The 21,159-nt window shown below is 36.7% G+C and overlaps 1 protein-coding gene across 1 annotated transcript in view; it reads left to right on the plus strand.

Moving 5' to 3' along the window:
- The first annotated feature begins 3,301 nt into the window (after positions 1–3,301).
- The window catches only part of PLEKHH2 (pleckstrin homology domain containing, family H (with MyTH4 domain) member 2), a 51,804-nt gene continuing 33,946 nt past the window's right edge, over positions 3,302–21,159 (plus strand). Inside the window, exons 1-4 of the mRNA XM_009325322.1 lie at positions 3,302–3,424; positions 18,114–18,176; positions 19,219–19,368; positions 19,811–19,894. Of these exons, the coding sequence (XP_009323597.1) occupies positions 3,302–3,424; positions 18,114–18,176; positions 19,219–19,368; positions 19,811–19,894 (420 nt within the window). The remainder of the gene's footprint in view (positions 3,425–18,113; positions 18,177–19,218; positions 19,369–19,810; positions 19,895–21,159) is intronic.

Raw genomic sequence — 21,159 nt, forward strand, 5'->3', positions numbered from 1 at the left:
CCCTATTGAAACAGAAGGACTTGTCAAGCTTTCTCCAGCAGTGAAAGGACATACAGAACATACGGACAGAATTTGAAGTGTTTAGTTAAACGCAGCGTTTTGTTAAAAACAGAGGAAAACACTGACAGTGCGATAAGGAATATGTAAATTTCTAACGTGCTTCAAAAAGCTAGAACATTGTTCCCTCCTTCCCCCTGAAATGTATTTTGATAATTTCCAAGCAGACGGCAAAGAAAAGGAAATTATATCAATCCCTTCGGGGAGAATGTGACATTCTGACTTCTTGAAGCCTCTGAAGAGGTTTATAAACTTAAAAAATGAAAAAGACGAATTTAATCTTTCCAGACTTGTCAAACTTGTCTCAATTAATTTTTGATGACATAATTAGAACTTACCGCTTTAATGTGTGCTTTTTTCGTTTACTTTTCAAAAGATTTTATTTTAAGACGGGGAAAACGGAGGGCTTTGCGGTGGGAACTGGAGCAGGAAGAAGGGGAGGACTCTGTGTAGGTTCGACTGCTGATTCAGAGTACTCCATTAAGCCAAGAGAGATGAACTCATTTTTTTCCTCCCTTGGGGAATCAGACAAGAAACAGGAAGTCATTGATTCAAAGCAAGATCATTCACTCCGCAATTGTAAACAGTGTATTATGTGCCTGTAAATATTTCCAGAACCCATTGGCTTGTTGGAAACTATGAAGTAAATTATTATAATCTCGAACAAACATCCCACAATAAAAAGAGTTATTTTCAAACTTTTTATCTGTAATGTTTATACAGTGGAATATTAATTAGCTTGGACATTGAGAAACTACTTGGCTGAACGCATTGTTCGCTGCCAGAAATCTGTCTACTCAAATGTTTTGTCTGTTGAAAGACAAACATTTTTAACTCTACCCTGTAATATTGCGCCCTACGAAAAAGCAAAAATTCTTTCACTACTTGATCTGTTTGTGTTTTCACTACCACAAACACTGAAATATCCTACTGTTAACCAGATGTTGGCTGAGTTCATCTCTGTCTTATGTAGCTGTAATTAGTCAAAAAGGAAAAACATTATAAAAAACCCTAAATAGAGAGTCTAATAGGAAATTGTCATTCCTCGTTACTTAGGAGAGCAGAATCCAGGCTGTCTGTCCAAATCAATCTGCAGCTGAAACTTCTGCTTCCTCTGTGAAGTAGGAGAAGCTGCTGCTTCGAAGTGCCACCTTCCCCCCTTGAACGTGGGGACTCTGCACAAGGAGCGAGGATTAGGGACAGGACAACGGTGAGCCACCTGGTTCCCTGACAGTCCAAGGAGTTTTCTGCCAAGCTTAAAAGAAGGGGGGAAATGGTAAGAGACACCGGTCAGCCAGAAGGCTTGCAGTTGAAGTGATTGTGTGCTTAAAGTTTAGAATTCGGGTGTTGTAGGATGGGCTCAGGAAACTATTTGAATAACGTGCTTAAATCCCAGCGATGCCATGGGGATTCCTGAGTGGGGGATTCCTGAATAGGGATGGTTGTAACCTCAGGCTTAACAGCTTGAATCATAGCCTGCGGGACCAAGAGGAAGAGAGAGTGAAGAATGGAGCAGCTGCCTTCAGACAAGTGATTGTGGTGGTCCTCTTCTTCCTTCTAACTTAAGATACGGAATGAAAGGAACGAAAAATTAGGGTATGTGAAAGGAAAGAAAGTTTTGAGACAGTGAGAGTTTTTCACCTGCTTAGCTATGATGAACTTGAGAGTAATTTGAGACATTGAAAATGTAGAAGAGAACTAGAAAATATTAGTGTATCGAAGAAAAGTTAAGGACTTGTTGGAATCCTACTCATGACCTTGATCTCTCTTGCGATGCTCTGTCTTTTCCTTTGTTCTTCCTGGTGTCAGGAACAGTGGAAAAGATAAATCCATAGGTTCATCCCCTCTAGCTGATGAGAACTTGGGAAAGGAGGGGAGCTGGGGCTGCCTCCTTCGACAGTGGGAGGAAGGGGAGTGCTTGAACCCAGGCTTCTGAAGGACTGGAGTAGTCATGGGGAGGGGGGCTTCTCAAAGACGTCGCTTATTAATCCATGCTAACTGGGTCAGGAGTTGCAGTATAGAGATCTATATGATGCATGATTTTCCTGTGCCAGCCTCTTTTATCACAGTGAAAACGGTTGCTACTTGCCTTTCCTTGTCAGTGTCTCACTGTCCATGACAAAGGTGACGAACATGCAGCATAACCTTATGAGTGGTGATTTTTTGTTTGTTGTGATCTTCCAGCTGCCTTCCACTGAATGGTGTTTTTATGGCTGTTTGTTATTTCGGAGATAAATTGAATACTTAGGGGGAATTCAAGCTTTATTTTCAAAGCCAAACCTACGTGTTCAGAGCCCTGCAAAGGCCAGGGCCTTTGCTCACAGCGGAACTTCTTGGACTGAATGGTTACATTCAGCCATCCACTTATTCTCTATTAAGCTGTCTACAAATAGTTGGAATACAACAGAGCCCAGTCCTTCTGCTTACACACAGATGATTTTCTTGGCTTCTCAGACTCAAACCATGATGAGCCAGCTCTCATCCTGAATAATTTTTCCAGCAGTGCTTGTCCAAAAGGGCACTGCGCTTAATTTCCAGAAGTCAGGAGCAGTTAAAAGTAGATAAAGGCACAGATTTGAACCCGAAACATGCATGAATCAGGATGTCCTGAGATCTGCAACAGCTAATGTAAAGGGATTTTTTTTCATGCGGGCGACCCATTAGGGACTGTTTGCTCACCTGCCTTTACATTTGGAACCTTAAACTCCCCCTTGCATCTCATTAAGGATATTAAATTTGAAAGGCAATTTGATTAAGCATGAGGATTCTAAAACACTTTTTAAAGAGTCATCTGCCCAACATTAAACTTGCATAAAGCCAAATGTGCTACTAACTCACAGGTAGTTACACCTATCTAAGTCATTTTCTTAGCAAAAGCTCAGTTCTCTCTCTACAAGCCTCCTCTATGTAAGAAAGGATATATACAGTAGCTGAAGATTAAAATGCGTGACGTGTCTCTGCTTATCAAGGAAAACATACCGCAGCCCCAGAATAACTGAAGAAGTTAAATTATGATAAACCTAAATATTACCAACACGATTTCAGAAATCTCCCAGTTATGATAAGAGCCTTTGTAGGCTATTGTACTTCTACTAAGTTTTATGAAGCTGCACATGTACAAAATTCAGGGGCATTCTTGAGATTTATATAAAATAGGTTAGCATGTATATTAAAAAAAGTCAGACATTAAATAGAGACTCAATTTGACGTGGGGATTTTTTCCCTTTCTTTTTCCAGCATAAATATGGCTGAACTTTCAGAGCCAGAAGGTACTGTGAACTGGAAGGAAAGATGTTTAACTCTGGAGTCACAGTTAATGAAATTTCGTCTCCAGGCAAGCAAGATCAGAGAATTGTTAGCAGAAAAGGTAGGTCTCATGGTATGCATTTTAATGCTGTATAAATGATTTTATTTGATGATGGGAACTGATCACATGTCATGGTTTCAGATTAGAAGTACTGGGATTTTTTGAGGAGGAAAAAAAAAGCATTTTAAAACAAAATTCATGGAAAACAGGTATGTTTTAACACTGTGAAAGAATTTCACACATTAAATTTGCCAGCAAGAAATGTTCACTTTCAAATAAGAACACACTGGCAACTCTCCTGCAGAGAAAAATACGTATCCACTAATCACTTTACAACACTGAAGTTAATATTTAACACATTTTCCTAAGTATTTAAGATCTGATTTAAGACACAGAAATCATTGGGGAGAAAATCCAGAAGTATTATTTTCCCCAGTATTCCTTACCAAATCATGCAGTTTACCAGACTTGTTTTTCCTATAATAAGACATCTCCCAACTATGGTTCATCATGTTTGAAATAAAAAAACCCCACCATTGTACTTACCTGGCAACATTTTCACAGAACAAGGCAATTAAAAGAGTACAAGGGACAAAACATTCTAGAGAATCTTTGGGACTCTGTTATCATCAATATTGACTTCAATGAATTTCTAGTTAAAAAGTTACTTTGTCAAAACTACTCTGTTCAGCCTAGAGCTAAACTCTGCATGAAGTGCTCCTCCCAAAAAGAAAAATAAAATTCCTATCCTTTTATAATATGTTAGTGACAATACTTTTGTTTTATACATTTATGTCAATGCTTCTCTTTTGTGAACTTATCCAGTCTCCCTTTGAAGCCATAAATACATTTAGCATCCACATTTGGCCCTCTTTGAATCATTCCCATTTTACTGTATTTTGGTGAGGCCAAGAACTAAATAGTATTCAAGCAGGAAAAACATGTATTTTTGATTTTATGAAGACCCATAAGGAAAGTACACAGTTACGTGCTCCATTCCTTTCCTAATAATGCTTAACATCTTGTTTTCTTTGACAGCTAAATTAACCATCGAGTATGTTTTCATGGAGATAATCTATCTTAATTCCAGGATCTTACTCAAAGTCCTTTAGATTTCTGTTATGCATCATTTGTTACTTTATTGACCAGTCACTAAATTCTGTAAGGACTTTCTTGTAAGTCTTTCTAGTCAGAAAGCCTCTATTATCCTGAATAACAAAATGCCATCACAAAACTTGGTCGCTTCACTGCCCAATGCCCATTACCAGATGTCCGTGATTATGCTGAACGGCATACGCCCTGAACAAATCTCTGCAGATCTGCACTGATAGCCACCGGTCACTGTGGGAAGTAACCAATCACCTACTATTTTTATTATTGAGCCAGTTTTTTAATTCATGGAGGGACATTCCCTCTTACCCTGTGGCTGTTTGTTTCCTTTAAACACTTTCCAAAATCCAAATAATTACATAAACCAGATCTCCCCTATCTGCACCCTCTCAAAGAACTTCAATAGCTTTGTGAGCCAACATTCCTCTTTGTAAGGGCCACTTTGACTCTTCCCTCGTCTATCATACTTATCCACGTGCCCCCTAATTCTGCTCTTACAGTTTCCACTAATTTGCTTACTACAGGCATCAGACTTACAGATCAATAGTTGGTTCAACTATATCATCCAGTTCTCGACGGAATATCATTTGGCAATTTGTTACTATTAATTTTATCTATTCGTGCCCTTATCTCTTCTATGGAGGTACAAAACCTCAATTTGAGATGGAAAAAAATGGAATAAAGAAATGTAGTATTTTCTGGATTAGACTTTTTTCATTAAGTCTTTTTTATTAAAGTGAACATGAAAATTTACAGCAATGTAAAATTATTGTGTAATAACACCAAGTTCCACTGGAACTGTATTTTTACAGTTAGTACTCCAAATATCTCTGCTTTGGTGTGACTAAAAATATTGCTGTTAGAAAGCAGTGTAGTTGAAAGCTCTTAATTTTTTATCCACTCCTGCAATTTTTCTGAGTGGCAAACTCTCATTGAACAGGTATTGCAGAATATTGGGTTTTGAAAGTGCAACCAGCCGTACAAATGCCATCCTTTGACATCTCATTTAAAAACTAAAAAAAAAGGAAAACTGCTTGTGTCCTTCATTCCAGTTAGCAAAGCCCACAGTCGAGTTAATAAATCATCATCATCAGTCTTGGAGGAGAACATCCGTCAAAGAGTACGATACTGTCTGCTATAACACTCAACAGACTATTGGATGCTTAACACAGTCGGGGCCGTTAGATGTCACGTATCTCTTCCGTCTCTTTACCCTATTTGGATCACTACCATTCAGGACGGAAGTCAAGTGGCTAAACACTGGGCATGACTTTTCTAGGGACTTCCCAGCAGCCATAACCACCATGTTTTATGCAATTGCTGCTGATTATAGTTTTGGCAACCAAAAAGTTAAGATTCATGAACAGCACTTCACAAAATTATCTGAGTTAAAAAAAAAGATTCGAGAAGTTTGAATGCTTTCTATTTGACTTTTGACTTTGTTCCTTCACAGTTTGCATTTACAGGCTCTTAACTGCTAGAAATGTCCTCTTAAATGAATAGAAACGTATGCATAATCGTATCATTTCAGAAGTCAGCATTTAAAAAAAAAAACAGAGTAAGAGGGATAAAATCACAAATCTTCAGCACTGTGCCTGAAATGAAGCATTCAAAGGAAATCTACTTATTCTCTCTCATCTGTGAGAAACATGACTCCAAAACAGATAAAAAAATCTTAAGAACTTGTCATGTTACTGCCCTCTTGTTTTAGTTTCCCTTAGCTTTCTCAGAAATTTTAGAAAAAGTTAAGTATTTACAGGAGGTAAAAATGGGAGAAATATTTTCTATTGAAGACCATGGGTCCAACAAATATTCAGTTGGGATAATTTGATATATTACTCTCCAGAGCCAAGCATTAGCAAACTTCATGAAAAATGATCCTTCTCCTCACTTTGTCACTTTGACTTTTTAATATGACCCTTTCATTCATAAACTGGAATTCAGTTGGGACATGCACCAAACACTGCTCAGAGCTCAATAAAATTAGATCATATTCATCTGCAGATTTATCAATCTTGCACAATTCAAACCCAACAATTTCCAAAATGGGCACTAAAGTCTTAGCTGTATTTATTTGTATGTTGGTTTCATTTGTAACAATCCAGTGGTTATTTTTCACATATTTTTATTTCTAAAATTCCAAATTATACAAATAATTCTCAGTATTTGTAAAGGAAAAGATACACTCGCGCTAGTTTGAGATTAAACTGCATGGAATTGTTACTCAAAAATACATTTGGGAAATAGCAAAGTGAATAATGAAGACCTGATCGGCCAATACTTGATGGGCATCCTGATACTAATGACGAGAGGAGAATATAGCTCATGTCAGTCTTTATAGGTACTTTCTAGATTTGTTACCTGTTACAGAATGAAACAAATTTGCAAAGCACACAAATATTTCCCACTCTTAACTTTGATTAGCACAGGCCTTTATTTGTGGTGTGGTTTTGTTTACAATCATCTCTATGCTATGAAATACGTACTAAAACATTGAACAATAGCACCAGACAGCGTTCTACTTCAAAATAGCAACAGAAATCACAGTGCTATGGTGTGACAGACATAAAACCCTCGTGGGTATTAAACTATGTAATTGTTGTAGGAAACAGAGAGAGTGATATTGTGACAAAACAGGTGGTCTCTGCAGGAAGGTGAGAGAAATGAATTGGTGGTAATTCTCCAGCCTTCCTCCTCTGCGTGTATTTGAGAGGTATCTCTTCAAGACGGTGAATCAGGAAAAGGAGTTTACATCCTATTACACTGTGTGTATGGCTTGTCAGAAACTGCCATTGGGTTTTTCCCCTTGTATTTGTTCTATAACTTAGTCTAAAACCAGATTTTAATAAGGGTTTGCTTGAATCTATCCTTTTTCAGTATTTGTGTCTGCGACCTATGTGCTTCTGTAAATATATTCGGGCAGTGGATTAATTGAGATACTTTTCTTTCACACTGGAGATCAAATACCTTTGCAAAGTGGTTTTATTTAATAGTGCCCCTGCAAATAAATGAACGATCAACGTGGGAAGTCTTCAGTATATTCTTCTAATAGATGTGTTCTATTTACTGCATTTTGTAAGTCCAGCAAATACTCATCCTTGAACCCCAGTGGTTGAGGAGTTTGAGAAATTTGCATTAGAAGTGTATTTCAGCATTATGTCTACCAGAACTTTAATTTTGTAGTGAACTTGGGGAGAAGAAGAGAGAGGAGCAAAGGAATATACAATGTTTTCAGAAAACTAATCCATTCACTGTTGTTTATCTGTTTGGAGTTTTTATTTGTTTTCATTTTGCCAAGTAAAGAGTCTATATTTATAAATCTAACATGCAAAGAAAGAGACCTTGTTGGAGTTCGAAGCAGAAGCCGCTGCTGTAAGTGGGAGAGGTCTTTACAGGAATTTAAGGAATGATGTAGAAAGTATCCCTAGTACGCCAAATTTAGGATGGCTGTGGAACTGAGTTTTAAGTAGAAGCATTTATTTTAATGCATCTTGGGTCTTACACGTATGAAGAGTCAACTAAAAAAACCTTCACTGAATAAAAGATTACAGTATTCTACTGCAAGTTTAGCTCCTAGCTATCATTTCACACCATAGCAAAAGTTGGTGACCCTCATTCTTTCCATAGTAAGTACATTTTTCACCTAAAATATGTGTGCAACATCAGGTATAAAGTTAGTGTTTCTCCTATCACTAAAAAATCATGTTAACAGAAGAACTACATAGCTGTGTTAAATTTCCTCTGGGGCAGCCTCCACTGAATTTCTTTTTCATCAGACCCCATAAGGACTGGATATGGCACTATCCCAAATGTTGCATTATGGGCTGTCTGGTAATACTCAACATTCACATGAATGACTCCAAGTTTGTTTCCTTCTGTGCTGAGGATTTTATGCTTTGAATGATTTTCAACAAATATAAATCATTAAGAGAGAGGATTATTTTCATATATGTATTGATTTGTTTGCTTTCAACCTTCCATTTGGATAGTCTCTGTATACATGCTCAGCTGGCAACCGAGTGTGTACATGAGAAATGCAAAAATATTTATACTTTCTATACAGATTATGAAAATTGAATGATAACTGATTTTTAGGCCAAATACTATTTTCAATATATTTCAAAGCACAGCACATTCCTGACTTTGTCTTACAAACCAACAGATAAATCCATGTCCCACTGTATTTTTATTCATTTCGCAGGCGTATTTATGGAATGTCATTTGACATTTCAAAATGGAGCAGATGCAGTGTGTTTTGTTATCTGTGGCATGACAATTTCAAGATTAATGTTTTCAGAGGAAAAGTCCATAACGCGTTTGACTTACGCAGTGATTGCCAATATGAAAATTGTAAAAAAGCACAATGAGTATTTCCATTTGCATTCAAAGGATTATGAAGGGTAAAGTAAAAAGGAGCAAAATACCCTAGTACCAAAATTATTAAAATGAAGATTATTTTTCAGTATTTCAGTTGCTCTTAAAAAACTTGATGTCATGGAAAATAATTCAGATGCAATTAGGAAGATACAAATGGGAGAAAGCGAGGAGAGTTAGAGAGAATAAAAGTTAAAAGTTGATATGGTTAGAGTCTTAGGTTTGTTTACGCCTTTTTAATGCCTATACCTTTTTCCCTATAACTCTATCCCTTGTCTAAAAGTTTATGCCATGCCTTTTTATAACAGTGGGGTTTTTTGTTTGTTTCACTGCTCTTGTACGTCTTAAACCTACATTCTTTCTAGGGAGGGTGAAGATGGAAAAAAAAAAAAAGGAAAAAAGAGAACTCAGGAAGCAATAAATTAGCTGTTCTTGTAGAGGCCAGGCTGGGTAATGGCATGAAAGAGCACAGCCCTTGCTGTGAGGCCAGAGGATGCATATCTTTCCTCTGGTGGTATGGAGACGAGGGCATCCGTACTATTCCAGCCCACCTAGATGGGTGAAAAGATGGAAGTTGTGGAAGCTGTGATAGTGGGCAGGCACCTGTGCAGATCCTTAGCCGATGTAATATTTGTTCAGCATTTCACTTGTAGGAGCTACAAGCTGGTTTTTCTCCATTTTTCATGGAGGGAACTCTTTCTGCATTTAGAAATTATGCATTTAATTTTCATTCCCTCAGAGAGTATTTTCAGGCTTTAAATATCTGTTGTCATGTCTTCAAACTGCCTTATGCTGCCTTACATATATTTCTGGAATCTCTTGCTCCTTTACCATCTGTGTTTCCTAGGTGTCCTATACACTTTAATTTCATGAATAAATTCAGTTTCAGTCAAGTTTTCAAGTTTCTAAACTTTGGCAGTCAGTGGTGCCTTGGATTTTTAAGCCATCACCTCTCAGGCAGTGGCATGGAAAAAAGGCCTCCTATTCCAGATGTTCATGTTGTGGCTCTAATCAGAACTCACAGTTCAACAAGACAGAAGTAGCAGAATTTCCACAACTGCAGTACAATGATCAAAACAAAACAAAGCAGGCAGCTGCCTTTTAATACAGGTGAACAACCAGTTGTTGATACATTTCTCTTTTCATTTTAAGCAGTGTGTGAGATTTCTTTTTCCTTGCCTGCCAAAGTGCTTTGGTACATTCTTCCATCTTGCTAAACATTATCTTCACTTCTTTCAAGATTCTGAATGTTATAATAATGTCTGTTTGTGCTAGAGTGGCGATCTACAGAATTTGTATTTGATTGTGTCTCTGCAACTTAACTCTCAAGACAAGACGTGAGTTGGAAAAGACAACAGCCAGAAAGAGTGAAAGTTCCTAGTATTTTACCAGGCTTAGGAAAGTCCTGTGACTGGCATTGGGAAAAGCACAATTATTCAGCCAACATTACATGCGGCTCATTTGACCTTCACTACACTGCCTCCCCAAATCCCACTGCTGAATTTAACTTTTTTACGTCTCTATATTTACTGGCAGCTGTCCTAGACTACTAATTCTGGAAGAGTTCCCTCCCCAGGCTTTTCTGTTCCATATTTTTAATTTATGTAGTTTCCAGAAGAAATCATTAATTTTACTATAATGAACTCAGCTGAAATATTAAAGATTGCTTTTTCATATGTACTTTTCACACATTTAACGAGCACTAGGAAAACCTTTTGAGCTACATAAGTGTTCTTAAAATCATGTGTAAATACTGAAAAGAACTTGAAAGAAGTAAAATATATCTCAGTGGTAAAACTGGTCTCATGTCATGGAGACTGATAAAAATTTTGAGCCTGATCATTTTGGAAGCTGAGCAGATGGAGACTGATAACTTTTGTAGGTTTCATTTTGTTCCAAGGAAAGGCCTTTGTGCTAGACATAGTTCATGTGAATGAACTGAAGAGCTAAAAAGGAGCGTTAAGAGAGACTTGGAATTAAGAAGTGCCTAACTAGGAGAGCAGTGCCAGAAGTTGCTGTAGTTAGAAGTGGACAGGATTGTGATTCTGCACATCAGGACTGTAGAACTACTAGCCATCTTCAGCAGAAACAGGAGTGTCTACCTGTGTATATGTGTGTGTGTGTGTGTGTATACATACATACATATATATATAAAAAGTTGGCGTCAGAGACCCAAATTGCTTTTACACTCCATATTTCTGACCATGACTGAGGCAGAGAAAAGAGATAATCCTTGTGGTGAGCAGTCTGAACAGAGAAAAAGAGAAAAGGAAGTGGAGGGGTTGGTTAGATGGCAAATTTGCAGAGGAATAGTTGACACTGCTTTGTTCATGAGAAGAATTGTAGCCTTTTACCTTTTAATTGGTATTAAAAATGGAGAAGACGGGAGAAGGAAAAAACGGGAGTGCACTGAAAAGTGCCAGCTTGCGAGCTGCCAGGTTGTGAGCACTAAGCTGGGTTTTGCAGTAGTCACAACCTAGGTGGGTGGGCATTCAAGTGGGATTTGAAGGAAAAATAAGGCTGTAGCTTTTGGGATTTAAGCCAGATAACTAATTTTCAGCTAAAGATATTTTTTTTTCATGTAGAAAATGATAACAAACAGTAAAATTCCATATACTATGAACCAGTAAAATAGTGAAGAAAATTCACTGTGCTTCATCTGTGAGTAGCCTAAGGAACATTTGAGCCCCACTAAGACTTAGGCTTTAGCATTAGCCCTTTTGGGGAGATCTATGACAAAAAGAAGATTGGGTTCAGAAAGCAGTTCTTCATTCTGATGACTAAATCCACACCGCTGAGACATATTTTTAGAGGTTTCATCTTGTTCTAGGGAAAAGCTTTTGTGCCAAAGTATCCAATTTCATTTTTTACTGAAGGCATACTTGATTTTATAAATACAGGTAGGTCTGAAGTATTACTTCCTAGATTTATGAGACACGATGGATTTCTATTCATTATTTAAAATGCAAAGCTGTTCTATAAAAGATGAGTCTAATTATTGTGTTGCCTATTGTATAAAAAAAATCATCCAGTAAAGAACAAAGTATATCTTATCCATGGCATGTGCTAATTCCTTCTTCACAAATTATCTTCTTGTTTATTTTTCCTGTGAAATATTAATATCTTGATTTTACATCTCTATTCTTTAGGCATTTTGTCTATGTGGCTTAATTGGTCAGGTCATATTTTAAAGTTTGTTGTAGTTTATAAAGATTTAGCCTGTCCTTATGGAAGATACATAATACGTAGAAGAGAAATCAGTGTCAAGACAGAAGGAATAATGTTTGAAAATACGGATGGAACATACCCAGTCAGCTTTTTAATAAGTGAATTACAGAAGTAGGAGGAATATTACTGTGTTTTCCTAAGCTAAACCACCAGAAGAGAGACCTTTTTTTAAAAAGAGTAAGTCATGCTTCTAAAATAGTTTTACCATTGCTTTTAACTGACAAATGTATGCAAGGCTTTATACATGTATAGATTGGGCATAGCATATTTTAAAACACGAAAACTGGTGGTCATCAAAGCCACTAACAAACAGATGACGTGCTTTTAAGCAGTACTGGCTCTTTTCTTAAGAAAGTGCAGAGATTCATTGAAATATTTGGGTTTAAATATAGGAATATAGAACCAAAAGGGGAAATCTTGGTCACATGCAGTGCTCTGGAATAGGCATATTCTTCAAACCATTTGTAAAGTTTTCAAGCACCACATAAAAAGTCAAATCTTTTGCATTTACAGCTTCTATTAGAAGGCAGTTCCAAAATCTTTTTTAGTCAGTGTGGAAAATGAGGGTCTTCTCATTTCCAACCTGTGTTTATTCATCACCTGTTTATATCTGCGTGCACCTTTGAAAGACAGTTGTAGGTGTGTTTATCCCTCACTTGCTTCTCCTATTTCTTTATTTATAGAAGCAACCATATCCCCATGTTTCTTCAGTTTTGGTAAGTCCTATGTGGTGTGAGGACTGAGAGTTCACTAAATCTAAAAATGGACAGATTTAGTACTTTTCTTTTTACGTGGAACACTGTTTTTCAACCACAGATGGTTTGGGCCTTTTTTCAGATGAGGAAGAATTGAAAAATTGAAATGCAAGGAAAAAAGCAGACTTTAAACATACCGTTCTCAAGTCACTGGAAGTTCTGCACTTAATCAGTAGACAGGCTGTATTTCTGCTTCAGAAACATTAGGTTTTAACTCCTTTTTCCTTTTTGAAAACTCTGACCTATTATCAGCACGCTTTGAAAGGCTTACAGAGAAGTGATGCTTTTCTTTTCATTCATTAATGGTTGTATTTTGTCCTGTATTTATGTCAAAAAGATTTCCAAAAAGTCTACGATACAACTGTGTTGTTTATAATATTAAAAATTAGGAGACAGTGTACTATGCACTGATTATAATGTAAATTTTAAATGTGAATGGGACACGTTATTATGTTGAAAATTGACTTTGATAAAAAATCAGGTTTTTGTTCCTATAAATAACATACATTTTCAGATCTCAAAAAGGAAAGAATTCCAACAATTTTTATTTTTAAAATAAAATAGTTCCTTTAAAATTATTAAATAATTATTTCAGATATCGGGAAAATTACCAATTTAGTGCTGTAATTTCTCTCTAACACACATTACAGGAACAATTATCTGTATACATCTGTATATAAATGAAAGTATATATACACATATATGCATACAAATGGAGTATTTTTTGTAATTTATGAGTGATGACTTTTGAGTTTATACCCTTTGGTGCAAAAATAGATGTGATTTCATGCAATGCATTTTTTAATAAAATGAAAATTTCTTTACTTGCACAAAAATATATGTTGAACATTTCTGAATACAGTCAAGAAACTTCCAGGTGAACTTTGAAAAAGAATAGCTGTATGATTTGCTTTTGTATTGTAAAAAATTCCCAGTGACTGTGTTGTGCTTCAATGTCCAGACCTCCAAGGCAGTACACCTCTTTGTTTTTATTGCTGCCATGTTTCTTCAAAGCATTCAGTATTTATTCACATGTGGCATTTCTCTGTTCATTGGACAAAAATAGCTCAATTTGATGAGTGTCAGATGTAGAGTGGTTATTTCCTTACTAAGTTTAAAAACAAATCTGTTTCTAGCAGTAGATATTATTTTCCACAATTCAGATAATTGATGCAGCGTGCACGAACACATTTTCTGAAAATTCTAAGAGGATTTTTGCACTCAAAAAGAGGAGGAGAAAGTGCAGGTTGAAGTAGCAGTCTGTTCTTCTGTACCTATGCTGATAACTGTTCTTTAGTTAGCATGTGTGTGTTTTTTGTTCATGGGCCTAAAACATTTATGCTTTATATTTGAGACTGCAAAACCAAAACCAGTATAGATTATGACAGGACACCTCTGAATCCTTAATGAATTTTGGAAAGATCATAGAGTATGCAACAAGAATATTCCTTACAAGAGGTTTGTTGAACTGGGGCATTATTTCAAGTTACCTCATTCAGGACGTGATAGAAACTTACGTTTAAGTATACTTCACATGCCAAATGTTATCAGTGACATGCTGGCCCTCCATGTTTCTCCTGGGAAGCCAACTTTATGTCTGTTGATACTTTACAGACTGTAGGTCATTCAAGAAATATCTAGCCTGACAGCTGATACATACCATTTAATTCCAGTGATACTGGTGATTCACATAGATGTATATAGAAAGAAGCTGGTAGGACAGAGGTCTAATTCAAGAGACTCTTCTGTTTTTCAAATCTCTTTCTGTATAAAGTCAGAGTCGCTCATCAGTATTCAAGCTGCAGCCATAGGTAAGAGTTCTTTCTTCCGCGTCTGTAAAGCACACTGACCTTTGCCTCCAGATGTGGATATGGCTACAGTTCCCTGCCACTTCCATTGTGAGGTTACGTTTTGGGATCATTTACCTCTTTTTTTTTTTATAATTTGAGGATCTTAAGCTATCTATCCGTGGTCTGAAATTGTCTTCATAGTCACTGGGTAAAGAGAATTTACCACTGCGTTTTATTCTTGAGGAGTTTGACTTTCGATTTAAACTATTAGTTATTAGTCCAGTCACGTATTTTCACCTTCTCTCTCTCCTCTCTCAGTAACGCTGTGATCATTGTTATGAAACCTCTTACTAACTTAGGAAGAAGATTTAAGGTTAGGTTTTCTTTGTGAAGAGACATCCTTCCCTTGGAACTAGTTACAGTCTTTTGCCCAACGGGTTTGATAACCTTCAGAATATCCCAAAGCAATCATTTTTGCTTTTTAACTTCACAGGCCTATAAAGTAGCAAAGCAGTCAGAGAATAGATGTAAATCTCATTTTTCAGGCAAAACCATTTTGTGGATTGGTTAGAGATTATTTATGCAAATGGGAAAAAATATATCTTTTTTAAGTTTCATTATTGTTACAATAGGCACTGCAAAACAAACCTATATAAACACTAAATAAGGGGAAAATCAGGACTTATTTAGTAATTGTTATGTAGCATCGAATTATTGAAATGCTGGCCAATTTAACTGTAATAGAAATGCTCATGTTTGGTAACTATGGTATTCCATTCTTGCTGAATAATACAGATTGCTGTTTGTTAACAGGAGCCTCCTAAAATAAATTGAAGACCCTTTAGAAATTTTCCAAATAAAATCTCACATTTAGTTGTTGCCAGGAAGCTGACTGACGTATTTGTATTGTGAGATCACCCAAAGCTTCGTAGCATACCTTCTTGAAATAGTTAACTCTTTCAGAAGCAAACTTCCATTTTTAATCTCTGAATGCTATTTTTGGGGGTAATTATTCTCTCAGCTCCTTTGGCTCCTAGCTTTACATTCATCTTAGCAACAGCTTTATTCAAATCATACTCTTTGTCCCGGCAGCCTACATGAACATATTATTATGTTCCTGGTCCAGTGCAACAGTATCTATTCCTAGCGAGAGGTGGACTGTACAGTTTCAGTGCAGAAACACGAAGGAACTTAGGTCTGTAGTGCACGGTATTATCCAGAACTCAAACTGTTGCGTAGAAGAGCAGCACTACTGCTTAATGCTTGTACAGAGGTTCAGTGATCATTAGATACTGCTAGATTGTTTTCAGGTTTAAGCTGAGTCGGAGCTAGTTGAGCTGCAGTGGCAGCTATGTGGACCTGGCAAGCAGCATTTTCAGGTTTATTTCCATTTATTAAATCTGCCAGGTTTCTGATACGACCTTACAGCTGAACTGAATTTTACTTATGGGACATAAATAAATTGCCAATTACTGCCATGGCAATCACGTGCATTTACAAATTGTTTGACTGTGAAAATTGATGAACAACTTGTCACTCATCAACAGTGAATTTCACATTATAAATATGTGAAGGAGTTTTCTGTCAAAATATTACAGAGTATTAACAATGTTCATTATTGATATAATAGCTGCACTTTTACTTTGTTTAGCATAGTGCTTTTACTACAGTGGAATGTTAGCTGACCATATATTCAGAAATAACCTTGATTTCTGAATCTCCAACTCACTAAAAAAGAAATGTCTTAAAAACGATATTAAAGTGACTCTTGTAAACCAAACTTCGATTTGAACATAAAACCAAAAAGACAGATGGAAAGTAACTTCAGAATTCAAAATTCTAAAAATGAAACTCAAAATCTCATCATGAAGTTGTACAAATACAAAATTAAGTACATGTGACCAGAGAGGATCAACAAAGGTTGGTCTCCTCCTTGTCCGTCTGTCCGGACTGTTAGTACATGTCTGACTGGGATGATCATTTCCTTAGAACTGTTCTTGCAAAACAACTCACTGGGGACCCGACCGTAACCATGCGTATTGTGAAATGTTTGTCGCTCTCGTATCAACAGTGTGTTGTGGTATTATGGTGTAGACTTTGGGGCTTTAGATCATACGAGAAAGTACTAGAAGGTCAGTCACAGCTTTTTTTTATGTTAGTGAAAACTCATTTTCTCTGTTTTCAGTTTTTGATTGATAGAAAATGATGACTCGGTGTCCTTGTCTGGGTGAGGTGCTAAAAGTACACAAAACTGTTTCATGTGATTGACAACATAATTGGGGAGAGGGAGAAAAAGAAACTGAAAGATGCCAGAAATCGAGTACAAACAGGACAGAATGAAACTGATTATTTTAAAACCAAGCAGTAAACTGGAGAAGGAATAAATGATTTTCATTTGCATTATTTGTATCATATGCTTTTCTATGAACAATTTTGAAGCTGAATATTGAGTATCCCTATGTTGAGTATTCGATGTTTCATCCTCTTCAGATGAACCGAGGTCTTAGCTAGGTATTTCCTGAGGACCAGTAAGTCCTTAAGTTATGAAATAATATATTCATTTCCTTAGGTACTTTCTAGTATGATTTCAAACCTCAGTTTACTTTTTAAAGAAGTCATAATTGTATTGTTCACCAAAATCAGACTAGAGAGCTCTTACCAAAATGTTACACAACATTTTTAAAAAGTTTCTTTCTGGCCTCCTCTGTTCCACATTGTTGGAAAAGCCTTCAAAATAATTTATGTAAAATGCAGGGGTTTTCCGAGGCCTGGGGCAAAGGTTGAGCCTGTGATTTATTAGGCATCATTATAATGTAATGGATCAGGGTCTCTCACGTCTCAAAAGGGACCTGCACTCACTCCTCATGTTGTGCTGGTCTCTGTCTTTATCCATTTGTGCTGTGGCTTTCCACATTTTTTTTCCATGTAGCACCTGAATCCACCATGTCTCTTCTGCCACATACCTCCTTCTTTCATGCAGAGGGTGGAGGACTCTGGGACAGGCCCCGTAGCACAATTCCTCCCAAAAGCTAAATTTGTCACCTTCAGAAGAATTAGCAGCCAAACTGTATAATGTGCCAAGTACCCTTTACTCTTGCCAGTTTTGGAAGGACATGAAGGAGCTTAGCACTTTCTAAGATGATGAGCCTGCATGAGGAAAGTTTTAGGGCTATTGTCAAAGGAATTTCTACTCTTGGTAGCAGGGAAAAAAAGCAGTATGTCATATAGCGGCCACAAAATTGTACTATAAAGAAAAGTTGTATTAATTTTTTTTTCTGTAGAAGAATCTTAACAATGTTCTAATACAATCATAATGATGAATTATCTTCCCAGCCTGACACACTGTTTATCCTTTTATTTATTTTTATGCTCCTGCCCACAACCTGTCTTTTCCTTTTTCAGAATAGACCATGAAAATACGTTTCACTGTGGTATTTCTGGCAACAGGCGGAAGGCATGGCCATTTTACTGTATGTTTTTATGTATCTACAGATGCAGCAGCTTGAGAAACAAGTTATAGATGCTGATCGTCAAGCAGAGAGAGCTTTTCAGCAGGTATATATATAAATTGAAAAATATCTCCACTAGGTATGTGCATGTTACTGTAATGAAGGGAAATTCAGAAAATTGCTATTTTTCTTAAGTATTGCTCAAAAGGGAGAAGACAGTTTCTTTTTACATCTATTGATTTGTCTTACCAGAGATGTTCTAACACCTTTCTCTGCTCTCTATCCAGTTCGGTTCAATAAAGTCAAAGCTAACAGCACGAATCAAAAATAGATACATGTAATGAGCTGCTTCATTGATGCATCATGAGTCTTTGATATATGATGCACATGGAAACAAAAGGGAGAGGAAACAGTGACCTATTTTAGAAAATTTGTAAGAAAATAAAAGAAGGCTATCCAATACAGTCTCTAAATAGGATTTAGAGTTCTTCTTCTTCTAGAAGTTACATCATCTAAAGAATGAGATCGTGGCTAAATATTTAACCAAAGTTGCCTTTTTATTCCAAATGGCAGATATTGCTACTGCAGACATTTTATGAACGTATCTCTGGTATTCCCTGAAAATCCTTCATATCTTACTGAGAGACAGACAGAAACTGAAAATTATAAGAATAAAAATGTTCATGTACTAATTTGGAGTTAGAAAATGTTCCTGACTACAAGCCAAGTACTTTTTAGCCACTTTTTAGAATGCTTCTGATAATCTGTTGGGTTTTTTTACACTGTGCAATTGTTTATTTATTAAAATGTTGTTTGTTAAGCCTAACAACAGCTCCCTATACATCAATTGCATTCTTCCCATATTGACATTTCTAATGGCTTGTGTGTTACAAACCTAGAACCCTCTCATTAATAGTAACAAAATCTGTGTAAGGTCTATCAGTGTTTTGCCAGTCCTATTGGTATTGGATGCATAGGGAGACATAGCGAACTGTGGAATTTCTCCTCAAATAGGCTTCAGAACTTTGCAGGGTTATCTTGAAGCTTAAGTGTGGGGGCAATTTTAACAGTCCATTTTGTGATTAAATTACTATCTTTAACTTGGAGTATTATGTTTCTTAAAGTCTTATGTTTGACCTTCCAAATAGGTGCAGGTCATGGAAGAAAAATTAAAAGCAGCTAATGTTCAAATGAGTGAATCAGAAACCAGGTTGTATAAGAGATGTCAAGATCTGGAGATCCTGATACAAGATAAAAATGACATAATACAAAAATTGGAGCAACAACTTGAAGAACAGGTTAGAAATAATGGTGTTACAAAAGATGAGCATCAATTCCATTCTTAATTATACAAAAGGAAAATAAAAATTAAGATCAATAGAGGACAGAAATGTTTAGCATTATTTCTGTTGTTTGATTAAAGAGGTCATTAGAAGTATATAATTTGAATAAGGTTTATTCACTTGCAAACTAGGCTCTGGCTTCCTTTGAAAGAATATTAACTTTTAAGAGGGGAAAGATGCTCTTCCTCTTCACTGTCTCCTCTGAAGAGCTTTCATTTTTTCTAGAGGAAACAGGAACAGCAGCTTCTGTGAAGGGCCTATTCATCTTTTTTTTAAAAATCACCATATATTGCCCAGGAGACTGAATTACTTCAAGCAATCTTAGGATTTGTGTCTGAAGATACTACTCAGACTATACTACTCAGTGAAAAATACGCTTATGTCAATTTTTTTCCAGAAGCAAATAAGACTGCAAGAAGCAAAAATCATAGAAGAAAAAGCAGCTAAAATAAAAGAATGGGTGACAGTCAAGCTCCATGAGGTATAACTCTTGCTGTAATACTTATGCAGAAAATATAATGGTGTGACTGGATACCCCTTAGGCTTTTTGGCTGTTAAAGGGCTTTGTGCCATAGTAAAAAAAAATGCTTCCCAGTTTCATTGATGTATATAGTTATTTGCTTGAAAGAGGAAAAATGAAAACAACAGCACAGCGGGCAGAGTATCCATGTCACTTAAATTCTGATGTCTGATTTGGTCAGCTGTATATCCGGGTCCTCTTCATGGAGAAAGAGCCCAGAACTGCTCTCTGGAAGGTGTACTTATATCCACTAATTGAGAGAGAGAGCTGGCAAACCGAGCTTGCTCAAGCAGATGCCTAAAGTGTGAATAATCCCCAGAAAGCCAACCAAGTCTGCTGGCGCCTGGCAGAAAAAAGAACTTCCTCATTTTTTATTTTCCAGTGCCCACAGCACTCTTAGTCACGAATAATTTCAGGGGCACCATCTCTATTCCCAAAAGAGACCAGTTGTCTCCCTTGTTTCTCTGCCTTGCCTAAGGCTGCCGGTTTTGGTGTGCAGCTGGGCTTTCTCCTCCTCGTGTGTATAAAATTTAAAGTTGCCCGTAAAAGTTAAAATCCTACTCTGTTGCAGTGAACTAGAAATTACACTCACTCCAGTTGAAAAACAATTATATTATTTTTAAAGTAGGAAACTAGGAGTAACATTTACTATTAATCTGTGAGGGGAGTTTTTGAAATCATTTAGTAAAAATGCGATTAAGTTTAGCTAAAATTATCTTGAAAAAGTTTGGACAAAATCAAATATGACGCAAACTATTTACTTAGTTTGAAACATGGAGAATCTCAAGCTAGTTTCACAGAGGTGGCTAGGTGTCACCCAATGGGAAGTGGAATTGCTGGCTCCCCTCTGTGTGATACGGGATACTCAGATTCAGATCTTCTCTTTGCCTAAGTCAGAGCAGGAGTTTGAACCAGCATCTTTACCTCTGGGTAGTGGGCTACAGCAGTGGGTTGTTGGGTTTTTTCTTCCTGTAGAAGGTCTTCTGCTCTGTATAAAGTTTTTGGGTACCTATTTTTTTAATCTTTGCTGTGGGATGGTAGGAGGCATTAGCACCATTCCCTCTAATTCCTCTGCTTGCTCTTGGGTTTACCAAGTGGCACAGAAGTTTGTAATTCTAGCTCTCTGCTTTTATTAAAAATGCCAATGCAGATTTCTTTTTTCTTAATTATTACGGCTTTTTAAAGCAGTCTTGGGTTTGCTTGGTTGGGGGAGTGATTTTAACAGA

The sequence above is a fragment of the Pygoscelis adeliae genome, unplaced genomic scaffold (assembly GCF_000699105.1).
Source record: "Pygoscelis adeliae isolate BGI_AS28 unplaced genomic scaffold, ASM69910v1 Scaffold96, whole genome shotgun sequence".
Lineage (NCBI taxonomy): Eukaryota > Metazoa > Chordata > Aves > Sphenisciformes > Spheniscidae > Pygoscelis > Pygoscelis adeliae.